We start from the raw sequence: 19522 nt of genomic DNA on the forward strand, positions 1-19522 counted from the left end.
ACCAGCTTGATTTAAATGGGATCTCTAATACATAAAATAGGCCTTCCTGTCTCTATACAAAGAGCATACATCTGTGTTTCAGATATGTTGCAAGCGTGGCCATTGGGGTATCTGAAAATGTTCTGATAACTTAGGACGCTCACTCTTATCTTTGATCAGAGACAGGTTTTTGAGGAAAAAGGCAAGCAGCAAGGAAGATAATTTAACTTCTCATATTACCTCATATTAACCGCTCATATTTTTCTCCCACCTTGGCCCAAGCTGATCCCTGCTTTGGGAGACGTAGCCATTTTAGAAAAGCCAAGAGAACCCAAGAAAAGGAGAGGGGAAAAAATCATCTTCCTTAAAAATCTGAATCCTTCTTATGTTCAACATTGTAAATGCGGGTCCCGCGAAGCTACTTTGATTGCTTGGAAGAGAGCAGAGGCTTTTACTATTGCTCAGCACATTGGCTAGAAAAACTTACTCCATCAATGTCTGGGTAAAAGGTTTGAAGTTCGCTTAATTGAGCCACAGAACAGAACTCTCCCATGTTCTTTTGCAGCCAGTCTCTGGTCCCGTGGGTTCCATCCTTGCATGCTGAGCCTGAAAAGTTTGGAATACAAAGGGTTAAACAACAGACCATGTTACAGTAACTCCTCACTTAACGTTGTAGTTCTGTTCCTGAAAAATGCGACTTTAAGCAAAACGATATTAAGTGAATCCAATTTTCCCATAAGAATTAATGTAAATAAGGGGGTTAGGTTCCAGGGAATTTTTTTTCACCAGACAAAAGACTATATTATACACACACACACACAGAGTATAAGTTTTAAACAAACAATTGAATACTGGTCCACAGGGATGATGATTGTGAAGCTTGGTTGAGGTGGAGGAGTCAGAGGGTGGGATATTTCCCAGGGTTGCCTTACTGCTAAATGATGAACTAGCACTCGGCTGAGCCCTCAAGGGTTAACTCTCACAGTCTACAAGGCAGCAGGAATGGAGGGAGGGGAGAGAGCATCGCAGACAGAGATAGAGACACACACTCTGTGTGTGAGAGAGAGATGCGCATTTCCCCTTTAAGTACGCTGCCTTGTTAATTAGATCAGCTTGCTGAGACTGCAGCTGCTGCTGCCAGCAAGCTCCCTCTGTCCTGAGCCCTGTCGTGTCCCCCCCCCCCGCTCTATGGAAGATGGGGTAAGTGGGGTGCAGAAGCAGGGGGGAGGGGGACACCCTGACATTAGCTCTCCTCTTCCTCCCCTCCCCCCCCCGCACAGCAAGCAGGAGTCTCGGGGAGCAGCTCCAAGGCAGAGGGCAGGAGCAGCACATGGCAGTGGGGGGAGGGACAGCTGCAATTGCTAGCCTACTGGGCAGCTGCTGCACAGGGAACTTAGGGGAGCGGGGAGCTGATAGGGGGAGATGATAAGGGGGCTGCCAGTGGTTCCAAGCTCCCACCAGCTAGCTGCAACGGGCTGCTCTTCCTGCAAGCAGTGGACAAAGCAGGCGGCTGCCAAACGAGACGTTAGAAGGGAGCATTGCGCAACTTTAAATGAGCATGTTCCCTAATTGATCAGCAACGTAACAACGAAACAACATTAAACAGGACGGCTTTAAGTGAGGAGTTACTGTACTGATGACAGATAAGCCACTGTGTCGTAGAGGGTAGAATTCCTTCCAGTGCAAGGCTGTCTAAATCACAAGAATGAGCTCCGTAACGTCACCTACTGTGCGCGCTTCTTACCTGAGTCTGTGAACTGTGCAGTCAGGTAGGCCTTCTGAAATCCATAGACATCTTGCCTCTTCCTGGCTGATAACTCTGAGTAGACTCCACCAACGGCGTTAATGCTACAAAATAAAACCATATGTCACTCAAATTCCTTCCATTCCGGTGTGATAGCGTGTCTGAGTACAGGACTGGCTGCCTATTATCTGTTATCCTCAGTTAGCCACAGTGGCAGGAACTTGTCATGGGTAAGGGCATGTGAGAAGGTGTGAATGGAACACTTTGAAATGTCTTATCCCTGGTCCCACTTCCTGTGTACCACAGCTTCCTAGCTCACTCCCATGGGATGACACAAACCTATACGCCCACCCACCCCTCTAGCCAATGTTTTTCTAAGGCTACAGACTGAGGTTTGGTTTCCAAGTCCGGTCCCTTTTTCTGTTGACTGAAAGTACTGCAGAAGCATATAGTTCAGTCTCTGAGGGAAGAGAGCATCTCCTGTTATTCAACAGTGTCCAAGTGCCTGACTCAGCAGTGGGCTCCCATGGGAACCCGTGCCAAAGACTTGCAGCAGAGACTTGAAGGAGCGAGATGGGAAAGGGAGGGTCCTGTGCTCAGAATCTCTGTCCCTGTCCCCAAGCAATCGGTGTCTATGTTCTGCTGAGACTTCCCCGTTACAGGTGGGAAATACGATTTAGTTTTCTGCTGGAAACACATTTTATGAACTGGATTTGAATGCTGGCGATGTTAAAATTTATACTCAGTACCCCCCTCTAAGGAAATACAGTACCCGTTGCACTTGTGGGCTGAATGAATGATTTTGGTTCTATGGGAAAAGGAGGTAAAGGATAGGCACTACTACGTCATCGGCAAATGACTGGAGAGTGACATTAATAGTCCAGGATGAACCCCCTGGCCAAATAGCTATGCAAACAAAACTCAAAACAGAACGCAGCCCTAGAGGCGAGTACTCACATGGCTTGGTAAAATGGGCATGGCATAGTCAGAGGCAGCAGTTCCAATGTTGTTGCATTTACACCAGCGAGCAGCAAGTTCAGTCTGTGGAGCCACGTGGTTGTGCCTTCCAGGGACAAGGCCGTGATTTCTGGGAAGACCATTTCTGCTGACATCATTAGCATGGTGTCTCGCACCTTGGAATTCCCTAGCAAACCGGAGCTCTGAGGCAGGAAAGAGAAATGAACGGCAGGCACTGAGCAGAGCTGCTGAAACATCTTGAATTTTAGGTGGAAAGAATGGCAGGAAAAAATTGGCAAAATGATCACAATTCCTCCTCCCTGACCTGCTATAAGAGGTGAAAACATGAGCCAATTGGGGTGATCTTGGAGAGGTTTTGGGAAATTGGTGTGGGGTGAGGGTCTCAGGTTGTGCTTTCCTTATAGGCAAAGTTGGGCAGCAAAGCAGATAGTCAGTGCCTGAATCTCTTCTTCATCACACCAGTGGTACACGTCGGTAGCTTCCATGGACGTTCTCCTGATTTAGACTGGTGTAAGTGAGAGGAGAATTGGGCTGCTCTCACACTAAGGTCTTTGGTTTCGGAGTCAGTGGTTTCAAGTCATAGATCCCATAAAACCTTGATAATTGAATGCACTCAGGTTGGTCTGCTTTCCTTTGTTGTTACTGTGAGGACAGCTACAACTCACCAGAGTTATGTGGTGTCCTAGCACAAGCAGCAGAAAGTCTGTGCATGTAAACACACGCACATGGACGCACATGGCATCTCACATAGCGGCTACTAACTGGCTTACCTCTCACCTCTGTGAGAGTGCAATGCGAGGGCCGGACACTGAAGAGCGATGTCTCCGGGGATCTCAGGAGCTGGGGTTCACTGAACGTTACCCCCTAGGCAAGGTTTGGACTGGCAGAATCCTGCAGAGTTTGCTGGCCGGGCAGACAAGCTGGTGCATCAGGGACCTCATGCGGAGCTTTACAGCAGCAAAACTCGACTGGAACCCCAAAGCATCCCAGTAGATTTCGTGTAGTTCCTCTGAGGAAAGCCCTTTTAATTGGTCTTTGTGCAGGAGGACAGGTGGGAACTTTGCCTAAGCAAGGCCAGAATAAGGCTCTCAGGGATTTGGGCTAGACTAAATTCCAGCTGGGATAAACAAACATGTCACAGCTCCTACTGCATCAGCCGGGACAAACTCCTTTCTGGCTCATCTGGTAGATCTACTGTTTCGGGGCCACGAAGGTCCCAGAGTGAGCGTCAGTTCTGCTAGCATGAAAGATACACAAGCAGCATGTGTATGAACCCAGGAGACTCTACTAATGTAGTTGATCTGTTTATTTACCTTCAGCAGTAGGGTGTTGAGATCATCCAGGTAAGTGCTGAGGTGCCGGAGTGGCTCCTCCTTGCTTCTGATTGTCTCGAAGACCAACTGGATGGCCGCGGTGTTATAGATGGTGTTGCTTTGAGCAGACAGTTGGGCCAGTGTACTTGCTGAGAAAAGGTCTAGGGAGTCATGCTGCATCAGACAGAGAACACGGGTAAGTGAGAACCACGTCAGACTCCCAGATCTCAGCGCCCCTGAACTTTGACATGTTTGGAATCTGAACCCAGATCCAGTGAGCATTTTTAGCTGAGGGGCAAAGTGTATCATTTGGCTGTGAGCAATTGCCAGGACAATGGTTTTATCCTATTAAACGAATGATTTGGAGAGGACACTCCCAAGAGATGGTCTGTGCTTTAAAATCAGTGTCTTCTTTGCCTGCTTAGCAGGAACCATCTTTGGAAGCTTGAAACTGAAATCTTTCTTCTCCCCTTCCCCCGAGGTTTAATTTTGGCTCCAATGCTGAGTCAAACAATGCTGACCTAATCTGGTTGGACCCCGCCCCATTAAATGTAAGCTTGTTTTCCTACTGAGAACAAAATGCCCTAGTTTCAAATCTAGCCCTTACCCCATGAAGTCTGCTGTTTAACGTGATGAAGTCGGAGTATGAGCCATAAACAGTGAAGAGCCCAAAATTCTGTAGCAGCCATTGCCTGTCTGTGGTGATTCCCTGAGCACAGGCCGAGCCTACGTGAAGGGAAGGAAAGCGTCAGGAAAACTACCATTCTTCTCTGTATTGAATAGCTGAGGCCTTTAGCACTGTGAGTCCTCACTGGTGACAAAACACAACCATGGACCATGCTGCAGGGCTTCCAGTTTGGCATTCAAACCTTAAGGGTTTAGAGAGAGATCAAATTCTGCTCTGATGTACATGCGTTGAGACCTCATTGAATTCAATGGGATTCCAAGAGGCAGGAATCAGGGAGCTGCAAATCTCCTATACACGCTGCATGATCAGTTGCCATGAAGCATTTTTCACCTTAGTCCTGGTTTAAACCCTGTGCTTCTGCACTGCAACCTTCTGCACAGTCTAGGAAAGATTTTAGTTTTCAAAATAGACAGAGAGTGCCCCTCTCAAAGCAATGCCCCCAGAGGGCAGCCTGGTGGATGGCGAGGAGTAAAAGGAGACTGGTCTCCTATGGCCAGTTGTCCTTTGCTAGAAACCAGAACAAACCTTGGAGTCTGCTTAAACAGTGGTAGATCATGCAGTGCCTGAATATTGCCATCTTTCCATTGTCCTAAGACGCAGCGATCCAAAGGACCTAGGTCTTTGTTACCTGAGTTTTGCAGCTGGAAGTGAAGAACTCTCTTTATAAATGAGAAGATGTCCTGTGGGTTCTCATATGTCCCATTCGCTTTATGGTCACTCAGGATCTTCACTCTGCAGAATATGGAGATTTCATTTGCTACTGGGACAACGTAAAGGTCAGTGTCCAGATTACTGTCAGCTAACCTACATGACAGGGAAGAGTGCCCACACTCTACCTGTAAGTACAAAGGCTTCTACCAGGTGAGCTGAAGGACTCTGCTCGACTTGCTAGTACAGAATAGTAAGGAACAGACCCAGAACGTGTCACAGGACAAATGCAGCTTTTTCCTTCCTCACAGGAGTTAACTGGGCCGTGCCCTGATTCATTCAGAGTCTCCCATTTGGATAGAAGGCCTCACTCTAATTCCCCCTCCTCACCGGCCCACTGGTGTATGGCAGAAGAGCAGCGCCTTAGCTTCGGAGCCCCTGTGAAGTTCAGTTCATGGCCTCTTACAGGTCACTGATATGTCAGCATAGCACGAGCCTATCGGTCAGCGCTCAGCACCTCCGTACAAGAGACTCAGGTCTGATGTCGGGTCTGACTTTGTGTTAGTGTCACAGAGTTTCGGGCCCCATCAGATCGCCTCGTCTGACCTCCGTACAGCACAGGGCCATTAAATTTCACTCTGATTCCCCTGTATTGAGCCCAGTGACTTTAGTGAGACTAAAGCATTTCAGTCCTCAAAAGACTAAACTATTGTGTGCCACAGGTAAAGAACAGGAGAGACTGAAGGGCCACCAATGCTCAAGCCTCCTGCAATGGCAGCGAGTTGGTTAGTGGGTTATGCCTGTGGCGGGGACCAGATAGCAAGAGTGGAAAATCGGGATGGGGGTGGGGGTTATAGGCACCTATATAAGACAAAGTCCCAAATATCTGGAGTGTCCCTATAAAATTGGGACATCTGGTCACTCTATGCCCAAATGAGCCCAGTAGATGATCTATGCCCTACACCACAGAGGAAGGTGAAAAACCCCCAAGGTCTCTTCCAATCTGACCTGGGGGAAAGTTCCTTCCCAACCCCACCTATGATTATCAGTGTTGAGGCTGCTCCCATAGCTTAGTGATTGGGTTCCCCAGCTAGAATGAAACAGAGGGCCTCTGTATGACTAAGACATTTTTTCTGGCCTCCATGATGGGTAGCACTGAGCTAGATATGGATGGGATACGCACATGGCTGCGAGGGAGTCGCACGACATGTCGTTAGGTAAAAAGCCAAGATTCTGTGCTTCGAGGCTGCTCAGGAAGAGAGTGAGTCTTTCCCCGAACCAGACGGCATAGTCCTCAGTGGTGAAGAGCTTAAACACAGTGCTTAAATGGCAAAAGATCTCGCCCAGGATGAATCTTCTCACATCAGCATGAGGCAGCTGAGAGAGATGCTGCTGCAATCAGAAGAGAGAGAGAGAGCAGCATTAGAATTTGCACTGTTACTGGCTACTGGAGAGTGGTAGCTTAATATCAAAGGATACCTGCTGCCCTGGCATTGAGGAGTCAAATTCAGGTCCCAGAAATGCATTCCTCAGCCATGAGATTGACCATGGGCCATGCTGTTCAGACAAGAGTTCCTCACCTAATTTGCATGTGCGGTAATTCCGGCAGTGAATGCAAATTTGGTAACTGCATGCTTAACCACGTAGACGATGACCTGGTCATCTGCATGTGGGGGGTTACTATGGCTGTGCATCCAGATCATGGTTCTTGAAGATGCAAATTGTGTGTGCAAATGCACACTCAAAATGTGGCCTTCTCCACCTCATTCTGCAGGTCTCACCATTAGACATTTATGCCTTATTTCCAGTCTGAATTTGTCTAACATGATCCAATGGCTGGAAGTTGAAGCTAGACCTTTCTCTGCTAGATTGAAGAGCCCATTGTTAAATATTTGTTCCCCCATGTAGATATTTATAAACTGTAATCAAGTCACCCCTTAACCTTCTCTTTGTTAAGCTAATAGATTGAGCTCCTTGAGTCTATCACTCTAATGTTTTAATAATTCCCGTGGCTCTTCTCGTCTAAACCCTCTCCAGTTTATCAACCTCCTTCTTGAATTGTGGGCACCAGAACTGGACCCAGGAATCCAGCAGCTCCTCCTCGAGATTCCTGTTTATGCATCCAAGGATTGAATTAGCTCTTTTGGCCACAGCGACACACTGGGAGCTCACGTTCAGCTGATTATCCACAACCTCCAAATCTTTTTCAGAGTCACTGCTTCCCAGGATAGAGTGCCCCATCCGGTAAATATGGCCCATGCTCTTTGTTCCTAGGTGTGTACATTTACATTGATTAACTTTTCTGACAACGCTGAAATCCATGTGGGAATACACTGTGGCAGAGCAGTAGTCATGCAAGGATGGAACTTGTATATATCCCATGGTGGGAGCCCAGACTAAACATGAAGGAATCTCCTTATGTTTAGCAGGTCAAGTCCACCATTGGTGCATGCCTGAGGCCTACATTGTGCTTTCCAACCTGTTGAATGGAAGGGGATATATTTACCTGCTGGGCAGCGGCATTGAATGCATCCAGAAACTCCCCAACGGTGTGGGAGTTCAGAGAGCCGAAGACCTTGCCCGCTTTGTCGCTGTCCCGCAGAACGTCACTTGCCAGCACGTAAGAAGCTAGCTGCACTGGGCTGAGACCCGCTACTGCATCGACCTAGGAAACCAAACGCAAAAACCATTGGCTGGTTCTTTTGCAGCAAAACATGTGCCAGCAGCAAAAAGGAAAACCAAGCCGCTGGCAAGAGGACTCTGCCCGTGCCTCTGGCTCTAGGGATACTTACAGCACTGAAGTCTGCGTTGAGGCCAATCAGTTCTCCATAACTGGCCAAAGTGCTGAAGGAGCCCAAGTTCGTGTGTAGCCAGCCCAGGCTTCCCCGGGTATTCTCAGTGCACGGAGCCCCTTTAAATAAAACATAGGTTGGGGAAGTGCTGGGTGCCCAAGGGCCAGAGCCCCAGCTGGTCTCGGTCAACATAGCTCCATTGAGATTATTGTGGCTATGCCGAGCTACAGCAGTGTGCATACAGAGTAATATCTACAAAGCTAAGGGATGCTGACATTAAAGAGCTTGCTCTGAACAAAGAAACTGGGAGTCAGTTGCCACCAGCTGAATTACTTGCAAACAGTTCATTTGACAAATGTTTTCTGTCAGTTGCTGAATCAGGTTGATTTGCCAGTACAGTACATGCCCGATGATCTGAGCAGCAGGGGGGAGGTGGATTTTAGTCGGATAATTAGGAATTTGGATAATCGAGTGGGCAGGATCCATTCAGCAGTGGGGTGACTTCCCCCATGGTCCAGGACTCGTTGTCCTGTTCCTCCTTGCAGTCCTGGCTAGGGGGTCTCTGCTTTATTATCCAGACCTCCACATTATCTAGACCTCTTCCTTGTCCCCCAGCACAAACTACATGGGGGACAAGGAAGGAATTTGGATAATGCAGAGGTTCAGATAATTGGGTTTTGGATAAATGGAACTATACTAAATATGGTTCCTTTGTTGGATCAGTGCTGTAGAGCATCCAATAACATTCAGTAAATACATTACTCATGGTTTAGTTTGTCTGTAGTCAATTTCTTCAAAGGGAGTTAGGCGCTAACCTACTTAGGCACTTTTGAAAATTCCACTCGACTCCTATCTGCATCTCTAGGTGCCTAAATACCTTTAAAAATCTCATCCTGGGAGAATAATTGCCCCATGTGTAGAATGGGGATAAAAACACGGCCCTGCCTCTCAGGAGTACTGTGAGGATAAATACACTAACAATTGCGAGGTACTGAAATACTATAGTAACAGGGGCCATGCAAGTCCCTAAGATAGATGGACCAGAACCTCAGCTGGTAAATGACCATCGCTCCATTGCAAACGGAAGTGCATTGGTTCACACCAGCTGAGGGCCTGCCATGACGTCGGTGGGAATAACCGCAAACGGGGTCTCTTCCAGCCCGGTTCTCTGGCATTCTGGGGACGCTGTAGCCTGATCACGTCCAAACAGCCAGGTCAGTTTACCTCCGTTGGTTTTTAAATAAGGCAATTCTCCAGGCTATTCATGGCCCCCAGATTGACATTTTCCCTATGATTTATATAAATGTAGACAAGTAACAGAATGTAAAAGTTTGCAGGACACTTTAAACGTACCCCCTTGAGAGGCCTTGGCGGTAAGGTAGTCTTTTGCAAAGTTGTAAACATCTTGTTGGCTCGCTGGTGACATGTCTTGGAAGCTGCTGTCTAGGCCAGCCATTCTGTGGGAAAAGAAGGGGGGTGGATATTTGGTATATTAGATAAAACCTCACTCCAGTTCTTTGCCAGGAGCCACTAAAGATACCATAGCTTTGTAAAATGGTCCGATAGGATGAGTCTGCAGTGATTCAATGTGCAGTTTGCTACCTGCATTCTACAGTCTGTGCCAAACCTCCTTCTTTTGGCAGGGGAATTGGGGAATTTGTTCCTCTGAAGTAGTGGTTTTCAAACTTTTTAGGCTGCGTACCCCTTTCCAAATAATGTAGTCTACCGAGTACTCCCATCTGAGATAGGGTCATAATAGACCTACGATTAGATTGCCAAGTCTTACTAAATAAAGTGCATAGTCAGCCATTACAGATTTTTCTCACGTGCCCCTGACAAGAGCTCATGCACCTCTAAGAGTAACACACCCCAGTTTGAAAACCACTGCTCTGGAGAGATGCTGCACACAACAGCACTAGGCTGAATGTTCACTCGGATGAATCACAAAGCTCCTCCCACAGCCTCCAGTCGTGAAAGTGAAAGCATAAAAATATGGGCTGCTACAATGGGAAAGAAGAGAGAAATGGAACTAACTTCTCATTTGTCTCTGTCCCAGATCAAACCAGGAACTCGTAACTCTGTCTGCATTGCAATGCGATCAAATTCCCCTGCTCAGGCAGGAGTAGGGTTACCATATTTTGAGTGTCCAAAAAAGAGGACACTCCACAGGGCCCCGGCCCTGCCCCCAGCCCCGCCCCGCCCCAACTCCACCCCTTCCCCAAAGTCCCCGCCCCAACTCCGCCCCCTCCCCTGCTTCCCGTGAACATTTGATTCGCGGGAAGCCTGAAGCAGGCAGCAGGTAAGCTGGGAGGAGGAGGCGCGGCCCAGTCTGCCCCCCCCCCCCCCCAACCGAGCTGCTCCCTCCGGCGGCCGGCCCCGGCCCCAGCCCGGCTCGGGCCCTGGGGTGCCGGCCCCGGGCCAGCCCCCGGCCGAGCACCCCCCAGGCCAGCACTGCCGGCCCTGCCCCCAGCCCCGCCCCGCCCCAACTCCACCCCTTCCCCAAAGTCCCCGCCCCAACTCCGCCCCCTCCCCTGCTTCCCGTGAACATTTGATTCGCGGGAAGCCTGAAGCAGGCAGCAGGTAAGCTGGGAGGAGGAGGCGCGGCCCAGTCTGCCCCCCCCCCCTCCCCAACCGAGCTGCTCCCTCCGGCGGCCGGCCCCGGCCCCAGCCCGGCTCGGGCCCTGGGGTGCCGGCCCCGGGCCAGCCCCCGGCCGAGCACCCCCAGGCCAGCACTGCCGGCCCCAGCCCCTGGCCCGGCCCCAGCCCCCGGCCCAGCACCGCTGGCCCCAGCCCCCGGCCTGGCCCAGGCCCCCGGCCCAGCACTGCCGGCCCCCGGCCTGGCCCCGGGCCAGCACCCCCGGCCCAGCACCGCCGGCCCCACACCCCTGGGCCAGCACCCCCGGCCGAGCACCCCCGGCCCGGCCCCGGCCCCGGGCCAGCACCCCCAGCCCGGCCCCGGCCCAGCACTGCCGGCCCTGCACCGCCGGGCCCCAGGCCAGCCCCCAGCCGAGCATCCCCGGCTCAGCACCGCCGGCCCCGGCCCGGCCCCCAGCCCAGCACCTCCCTATTTTCCCGGACATGTTCGGCTTTTTGGGATTTCCCCCCGGACGGGGATTTGAGGCCCAAAAAGCCGGACAGGTCCGGGAAAATCTGGACGTATGGTAACCCTAGGCAGGAGCAAGCAAACAAGCAGAGGTTCTCTTCCTGGAGCAAACATTGAAGCAAAAGGCTCATCTGCATTTTCCGCAGCTGAGATTCCAGAGGTCTCGCTAACAACTTTCAGTGCAGTGCATCCTGGGTAAAATGAATCTAGGCAGCAGAATGCTCACATGATTTGGTAAACTCCGCAAGGTATCTTCTTTGGGATGGTTGCCAGGGCAGAGGCATTTATGCTGGCAAGCCAGAACCTGAGTTTGTTCTGGAACCAGTCCTTATACTGAAAGATGCTGAAAGTGGTGAACTGGCCTTGGACTTTGGAGAAGATGGCGCTGAACATTGCATCTCGCACTTGTGTGTTTGCCAGGGACATGATACCCTGCTGCAAAACAAAGACAACAAAACACAAGCAGGGTTGTTACAATGTACAATCAGACAGGAGGAGCTACTGACCGACTCCTACTGTGACATACATGGATGTCCGGGGATAATAAAACACATGCCAGCTAAAAGTGTTCATGGAAGTTTAAATTAAAATCCTCCCTGGGACTAATACAGTGTCTTCTGCAGCAATATGTAATTTCCGCTACTCAGCATGAACAAGGATGTTAAAGATGCAAATGCAGCATGACAAAACCTTACACGAAATGAAGTGTCCTGATGGAATATACAGCTAAACTTGAACCAGAGCGAGCTCTCCTGTTTAGCTCCTGCCTGCCAGGTTGGACAGTAACTTGAGTTTAGTAGCACTCCTTCTGCTGGCTCAGATAATGGTGCTGTATTGGCTCACTAGGAAGATTCACTCTCTGAGGACCAGTTTGACTCTGGGCAGAAGCCACAGCAAAGCTGGTCTGCTCTGGTGTCTGGCTACCACCTGGCAAACCCTCTTGCTTTTCCTTTGACCGGGAAGGGAACCAGGCTATTTGAGGGTACTCACAAAACCAGCAGCTCCTGGGGGGGTAGTCCCAGCAATCCCAGTAAAGAAGAGAAGGCTGATCTGTCACTGAGCCCTGCCCTGCAGTGTGCGCTTTGCTATCTGGAAATGATCAATCCATAAGGACCCACATTCACCTCTCCGTATCAGTACATTACCTGAGGAGCAATGGCCACAAACTCAGTCACAAAGGCAACAACATCGCCAACTGGCCTGCTCTGCAGGGACATCAGGAGGGTCTCAGCCATGCCAATATCGTCCAGAACATCAGCGCCAAAGAAGACATGAGCCAGTTGAGTTGAAGTGAGATTATCACTTACGTCGAACTGCAAAGACAAGGGGAAAGATTTACAGGTGAGGCAACGGCATTGCTAGTGAACATCAGGCCAGTCAGGTTGCTCCAGGGTGTTACTGAAGAAGATAATTTAGGGACAGATTTGCCCTCGCTCATGTTGAATAATACTTTCCCCCACAAGCAGTCCTGTATTTTACAATGGGACCACTCGCCGAGTAAGCTACTGAACATGAGCGAGGGGGGCAGAATCCAGCCCTTAGCAAGCAGAATGAAATTCAGACTCACCCCATTGAAATTTGCCATAAGTTTGGTGAAATCTTCATAGCGAGCATTGGCTGCGAATGCCCCAAAGTTATTCCGTAGCCAATCCAGGCTTACCTCGTTGCCCAAAGCACAGGCAGAACCTGCAATGCCAAGAGTGTCAGAGTCTGTCTTTACTGGTCTTAGTTTGGAATTTACCAGCCATGCATGAGATGCCAATTAATTAAAATAGAATTCCCCCACCTCCCTTTTATTTTTCTTAATTTAGCTCAGGCTCTGATGGTTAAAGGATAACTATGATCGCCAAAAAGTGACTCAAAAATTACAGGACATTGAGACTGATTCTCCCATCACATACACCATTTAAAACCACTGCACCTCCCCTGATCTCAGGGGAGATATTCCTGATTTACACCATTGTGAGAGGAGAATCAGGCCCATTGTTATTCCTTTCCTCCATCCTGAAAGAAGCAGTGCTTCCACAGATGTTTTCTCGCAGCTAACACAACACTAGCTAACGCTCTCTTTTCTTTTTGTCACATAGTATTAAAGAAGGTGATTTGAGCATTGGCCTTCTAAACCCAGGGTTGTGAGTTCAATCCTTGAGGGGGCCACTTGGGGCTCTGGGGCAAAATCAGTACTTGGTCCTGCTAGTGAAGGCAGGGGGCTGGACTCGATGACCTTTCAAGGTCCCTTCCAGTTCTAGGAGATGGGATATCTCCATTAATTTCAAGGTGCTACTGTTCTTGTAGAGGAATCTCTAATCCAGGGATAGGCAATCTATGGCATGCGTGCCAAAGGTGGCACGTGAGCTGATTTTCAGTGGCACTCACACTGCCCGGGTCCTGGCCACCGGTCCGGGGGGCTCTGCATTTTAATTTAATTTTAAATGAAGCTTCTTAAACATTTTAAAACCCTTATTTACTTTACATACAACAATAGTTTAGTTATATATTATAGACTTATAGAAAAAGACCTTCTAAAAACGTTCAAATGTATGACTGGCACGCGAAACCTTAAATCAGAGTGAATAAATGAAGACTTGGCACACCACTTCTGAAAGGCTGCCAACCCCTGCTCTAATCCATGCTAAAATTCCATCATGAAAGAGTTAATGAAACACTTCTTGTTTGGCAATATCATTAAGCTAGTGAATTAGCAAACAATTAGTTTTCTGTCCAGATTACCTGTTGTGTTGTGCTGATTTTCAAGAAAGGTAAATATAGCACTGTAGACACCCTGTTGATTCACTGATGACATAGAAGGATACACCTGACTTAGTGAGGATACCCTGAGGAATGGAATCACATGAGGAAACATTTCATTTTCATCTTTGAATATGCACCAATATTATCATTGATATGGATCATAATTTAGGTGGAGAATAATTTCCGGAAAAATAGACAGAGATACAAAGGGAAGGAGGGTAGTCACACCGTGCTTTGAAAATAAAATGATACTTTGTGGGTCTATACAGCCTCCTCCATCTGAGGAGCTCAAAGCACTTTGCGAACATTAGTTAAGCCTCACAATAGCCAGCGAAGTAAGTAAATATTCTCACTTTAAAGATGGAGAAACTTCAGCACAGAGAGGTGGAATGCTCAAAAGGAGTCAAACTCCGAACTTCTCTTTGGGCTCCTAAACGTCCACTGAAATCAATGGCAGTTAGGCGCTTGACTGCTTTCCAGCACCCCATCCTAACCTGAGAGTACACCAAGCTGGGAACAGAACCCAGATCGCCTGGCTCCTCATCTTGTGCTTTGTCCTTTGCTAAGACTAATTTCACAGGGGCTGCCGTTGTGTCTCAGAAACATACTTTTCTTCTGACTATGAGACCTACACTGATTTCTATATAGTGCAGCATTAGAGAATTTAGTGACAGGAAATATATATATATATTTAGGAGAGACAAGCCCAAACAAAACTCCCAGCTCTAAACCTCACCCAAACTGGGGAGTTCAGACCTAGACCTGAAATTTGTGTCTTGTGCCTGCCCACCACTAATGTTTCTCTTCCTGCCACCCTTTTGGGTCAATGCAGGATTATTCCCTGCAACGTGTCCCCAGGGAGGGAGGGATAGCTCAGTGGTTTGGCCTGCTAAACCCAGCATTGTGAGTTCAATCCTTGAGGGGGCCACTTAGGGATCTGGGGCAAATTCAGTACTTGGTCCTGCTAGTGAAGGCAGGGGGCTGGATTCAATGACCTTTCAAGGTCCCTTCCAGTTCTAGGAGATAGGATATCTCCATTAATTTAATTTATATTTATATTGCTTTGGACACTCTAATCTTAACTCTCTCTATAATGACCTTTTACTGTTGCCCTCTGGAGTTTATTCCACAGCCCAGTTCATTTTATTGAGAAGAAATTTTCCCCTGATAACCTTCTTTCCTTTCCTTTCCTTTTTATTACTCCTAGTTGCACCATTGTATAAAAAGGTGAAATCAGTTAAGCTTAATACCATTTTATAAATTAATCTGTTTTGTATTGTCAGATTATGTTTTCAGTTGTTCACTTATAATCTTATTTAAAGTTTGACCTGTAAGACTCAAGGATCGGTCCGTGGATGTTTGTGTGATAAAGTATTTTATAAATAAAACTATATTGTTCAAATTGTGTTCAGGGAAATACAGCCCGGCAGCTTCCTTTTGTGTGTCCATTTAAACTGCTTCTTACTTTCTACAGAGCAAAGAATACACGTCTGTCTGTATACTCACATAGCTCTGAAACTATCACAGCCAGGAATGTGAGTCAGGAATAGCTTAATCTCCATCTCGCCAGCACTTGGCAGCAGTAGCTCTAGTCTTGTGAATAAATGAGTCCAGTCTTCAGGGCTGAACGCTGAATAGCCTGACTTGATCTCATTCACAAACTGGGCGAGCATATTTTTCCTCACTGCTTCATTTTTAATGGTGGGTATCATCAGCTGAAAAGAAAAATGAGAGAATGGAGAATTAAAAGTTGGTGATCAAGATCCTCATCCTAGTTGCAAAGCTTCACACAGCTACGTTCTGTGAAAGGAACCTGCATGTGTCCCAATGAGCCAAAAATGCACTGTAGACATGTCCTGCGAAATATGTTGTATTGCTGGGGCCATTGACAAAGGAAAGACAGCAGAGCCCCAGACTGCATCGTTCCTGGATGCATTGCTTTCCATTAATAATGCCTAATCTGCCTCTAGTAGTTAGAATTTAAAGTTAATAATCCATATACGACAATGTTAAATACCTAGGCAGACAGACCGATGCTGTTAGCTCACCAGGGGGTTACCATTTTAAAGTAGTTGCAGCTCTCATTGACTTCAGTGGGAGTTTATGGGTGCTCAGACACCTGTGTTTATTTAAGTGAATATAGATTTAGGTGCCTAACTTCAAACACCAACATTTTAATATTTTTGCCCCTGTTTCTACGCTGAAACGTCATAAATTCTGCCTTTTTTGTTAATATGTTGAGCTAGTCTCTCAGCCAGCCCAGGGGTAGGTGGCCTTAGAACAACCTCGATGGAGCCTTGGGATACTCAGAAGTGGTTTTCTTTTTGACCATGTTAATTTCAGTGGTGTCACTAGGATGAATGTTCAAATTCATACCCGTCGGGCCTCTTTGTTGAATTGGTCTAAATACTGGTAGATCTCGTCAGCTGGTTTGTTCTGTAATCTTGCGAGGACCTGGCACATCACCTCCTCTTCATTAATGGCATCTGATTCAAGAGTAAAGGATGCAAGTTGTGGTGAGGCCAGCTTGTCCAACACTACCATCTAGGGAAAAGAACACAAATCAGATGGTTGCTTTTCCAAGCATGCTGTAATAATCTGCGGGTGGGCCGTTAATCAAAAAGGCCCAAGGGTTTTAGACACTCAAGCCCATTAAACTGAATGGCATCTAAATTCCCCTCAGTAGTTTTTGAAAATCTTTGTGGAAATGTAACTGAAAATGACCCCTCCAGGAGTCAGAACAATGAAATCAGAGTCACCATCCATCAGCTCCTGTGTCAGTCAACGATGTATTTTCTCCTTGATTGAAGAAGAAGGATCCGTGTTTTATAAAGGGAAGTCTGCTGAAGCAGATTCAGTAAACTCATATTTGATCCTGGAAGATTATGCTGGAGGATCATTGTCAGAAGACAGGACACAGCTAGATGGACCTTTGGTCTGCCCAGTATGGCCATTCTTATGGGGGTTACCCTGTTGTTGTTGTTAGCTGGGGTGTTCTATTATTTATGATTATCATTATAGATGTGCAAAATATAGCCAATCTACTCTTTACAAACCTTAACTAATTCAACCTCACAACCCCCCTGCAAAGTCAATAAGGAATATCTAGCTATAACCAAACGGGGGATTGTTTCACCCATCACTGAATGGGAGTCACTTCGGGGGTGAGACGCAGGAGCGATTTAACAGCGCATAGCCACCCTGTACAACCGTTTAGAACAGGAAGTGAAAAAAATGTCCTGGAATGAAACTGCCAGGATCAGCGAGTTGAGCGGGATGAAATGATCCAAACTGGGATCTGCTCTTTGAAAAAGGAACTGCGTGGTTGTGGATGACGATGGGCCTGCTGGGTTTCTTTTTAAAGTTTGACCAAAGTGGAGAAGTTGGGGAGATGTGACCAAGGTCGAAGTTCCTCCATCCACTCCAGATTATCCCTGCAATTGCCACTGGCGATAATAGGTCAGGCATTGAAGCCAGAGGCCCATCCTCTTCAAAGGAAATGACCCCTGGTCTTCCATGTTGCACAGAGCACATGGGTCACTGCTAACACGGAAAAAGTAACAGGCATTTTAGGGTGAAACACAAATAACTCCATAGCTGCTGTTAGGATATCAAAAATATAATACTCACGCCATTAAAATGTTGGTTCCAAGTGAGTAAATCCTGATACTCGGCATATTGGCTAAAATTTCCAAGATTTACGTCCAGCCAGTTCTGAATACTTTGGGTCGGATTCCCACATGCAATACCTGGAGAGAGAGAGAGAGGAACCCTGAATGCTGCAGAAGAAGCGTAATCCCTATTATTATGATCCCAATTCGTCTCTCACTAATGCAAATCCAGAGTGACTCCAGTGTGGGCAACAGAGTTCTGCATTCACACTGTCACAGAAACCAATGCTTGTAGTAGTAGTAGTAGTATTTATTTGTATTGCTGCTGTAGCTAGAGATCTTGGTCAGATCGTGCAAGGCGCTGTACAAACACATAGTAAAAGACGGAGCTTACACTCTGGATTTGGCCCCATATGTCTAGACAGCCTCATTTTGTTGCTGGCAGGGATTAAAGCCTATCAATGGGCCATCATGCCCTATAAAACCCAGGAGAAATTGCAAACCTTCCATCAGTAGAAGGAAAAGGTTACAGTATTTGTATAATAATCAGAATGTATAAAACAAGCTTCAGTTTCCTTTAGTGTCACCCAGAAGGATAATGAGCACTTTTGCTGTGTCAGAAGCCCACCCTGTCCTGGTCGGCTTTCAAAGAACATTTCACTCGTTAAGGCTGTCATCATTGCCGATTACCTGACTTGACTTTTGAGGACAGGAAAGTTCTGCAGAATCCAAACACACTTGGGGCATTTCCTGCAGGTATGCTGGCGTAGATGTTATTGAAACCCTTCAACCTGCATGAGAGGAGAAGGAAAAATACACAGGAAATGTAAAATGATATCCCAGAGGCCATGGACAGGTGCATTCTCATGTGACACCTGGAAGAATTACAGTTCTTGCTTTTCTGTAGCGTCTTTCATCCAAAGCACTTTATAAACACTAATAAAGTCTCACGACCCCTTTGTGAGCTACGGAGAAGCTCACAAGAAGTCAGCAATGGAATCAAGAATAGAACCCAGGAGTTTTGACTCCCCAGGCTCTTGCACTCAACCCTAGACATATTCCCTCTTAGGGTACGCCCACATTCGAGCTGTGAGGTGTGATTCCCAGCTCGCGGAGACATTCCCGCACTAGTTGTACACAACCTAGTGCCTATAAAGAGCAGTGCATGGCGGCATGGGCAGCGGCTCAGGCTAGCCACCAGAGCCAGGGCTGGCTCCAGGCACCAGCGTAGCAAGCAGGTGCCTGGGGCGGCCAATGAAGAGGGGGGCGGCAGGTCCGGCTGTTCGGCAGTAATTCAGCGGCGGGGCCGTCACTCCCTCTCGGAGCAAAGGACCTGCCTCCGAATTGCCGCCAATCACGATCGCGGCTTTTTTTGTGTGTGTGTGTGTGTGTGTTTGGGGCAGCAAAAACACTAGAGCCGGCCCTGACCAGAGCACGTAGCCAGGGGGTCAAGCTGGACTGTGCTTGGGGCGGCCACTGGGGATTCTCTGCTATTTGTAGGTGCTAACTCCGGCATGGCTAGTACAGGTACATGTATGTGAGCTGGGAATCCCACCTTAGCAGGAATTATTACCAAACTTAAGATCAGAGCTCAGGGTGCTTAGCGTTTAGCCCACTGGCTCACGCCTCTCTCTGGTACATTGTTGAGATGAAAATCTGAAATATTTAATTTTGAAATCATCGAAACAGCCTTTATTGAAACGGTGAGTTTATCGCTGTGACATCTAGTCTGTATTCATTGATTAATTAACATAAAAGTCTCAATGACATTTTTCAACCTTCTCAAAATGGAATGTTTGGAGCTTTTCAGAACTAAGGGTTTTCAGTAATAGCCCATGAAAGGGATACATTACGCAAAAATTCCCATTTTGATGAATCAGCATTTTCTGATGGGAAAATTGTTCCATCAAAAATT

The 19522-nt window shown here is 47.6% G+C and overlaps 1 protein-coding gene across 1 annotated transcript in view; it reads right to left on the bottom strand.

Annotated features, from left to right (window-relative positions):
* The window catches only part of LOC117883824, a 40545-nt gene extending 37973 nt beyond the window's left edge, over window positions 1-2572 (bottom strand). The window contains exons 1-3 of the mRNA XM_034783613.1: window positions 2568-2572; window positions 1724-1827; window positions 467-585 (exon numbers count right to left, since the gene is read on the bottom strand). Of these exons, the coding sequence (XP_034639504.1) occupies window positions 467-585; window positions 1724-1827; window positions 2568-2572 (228 nt within the window). The remainder of the gene's footprint in view (window positions 1-466; window positions 586-1723; window positions 1828-2567) is intronic.
* Window positions 2573-19522: the final 16950 nt, after the last annotated feature.

Source organism: Trachemys scripta, chromosome 10 (assembly GCF_013100865.1).
Source record: "Trachemys scripta elegans isolate TJP31775 chromosome 10, CAS_Tse_1.0, whole genome shotgun sequence".
Classification (NCBI taxonomy): Eukaryota; Metazoa; Chordata; order Testudines; family Emydidae; genus Trachemys; species Trachemys scripta.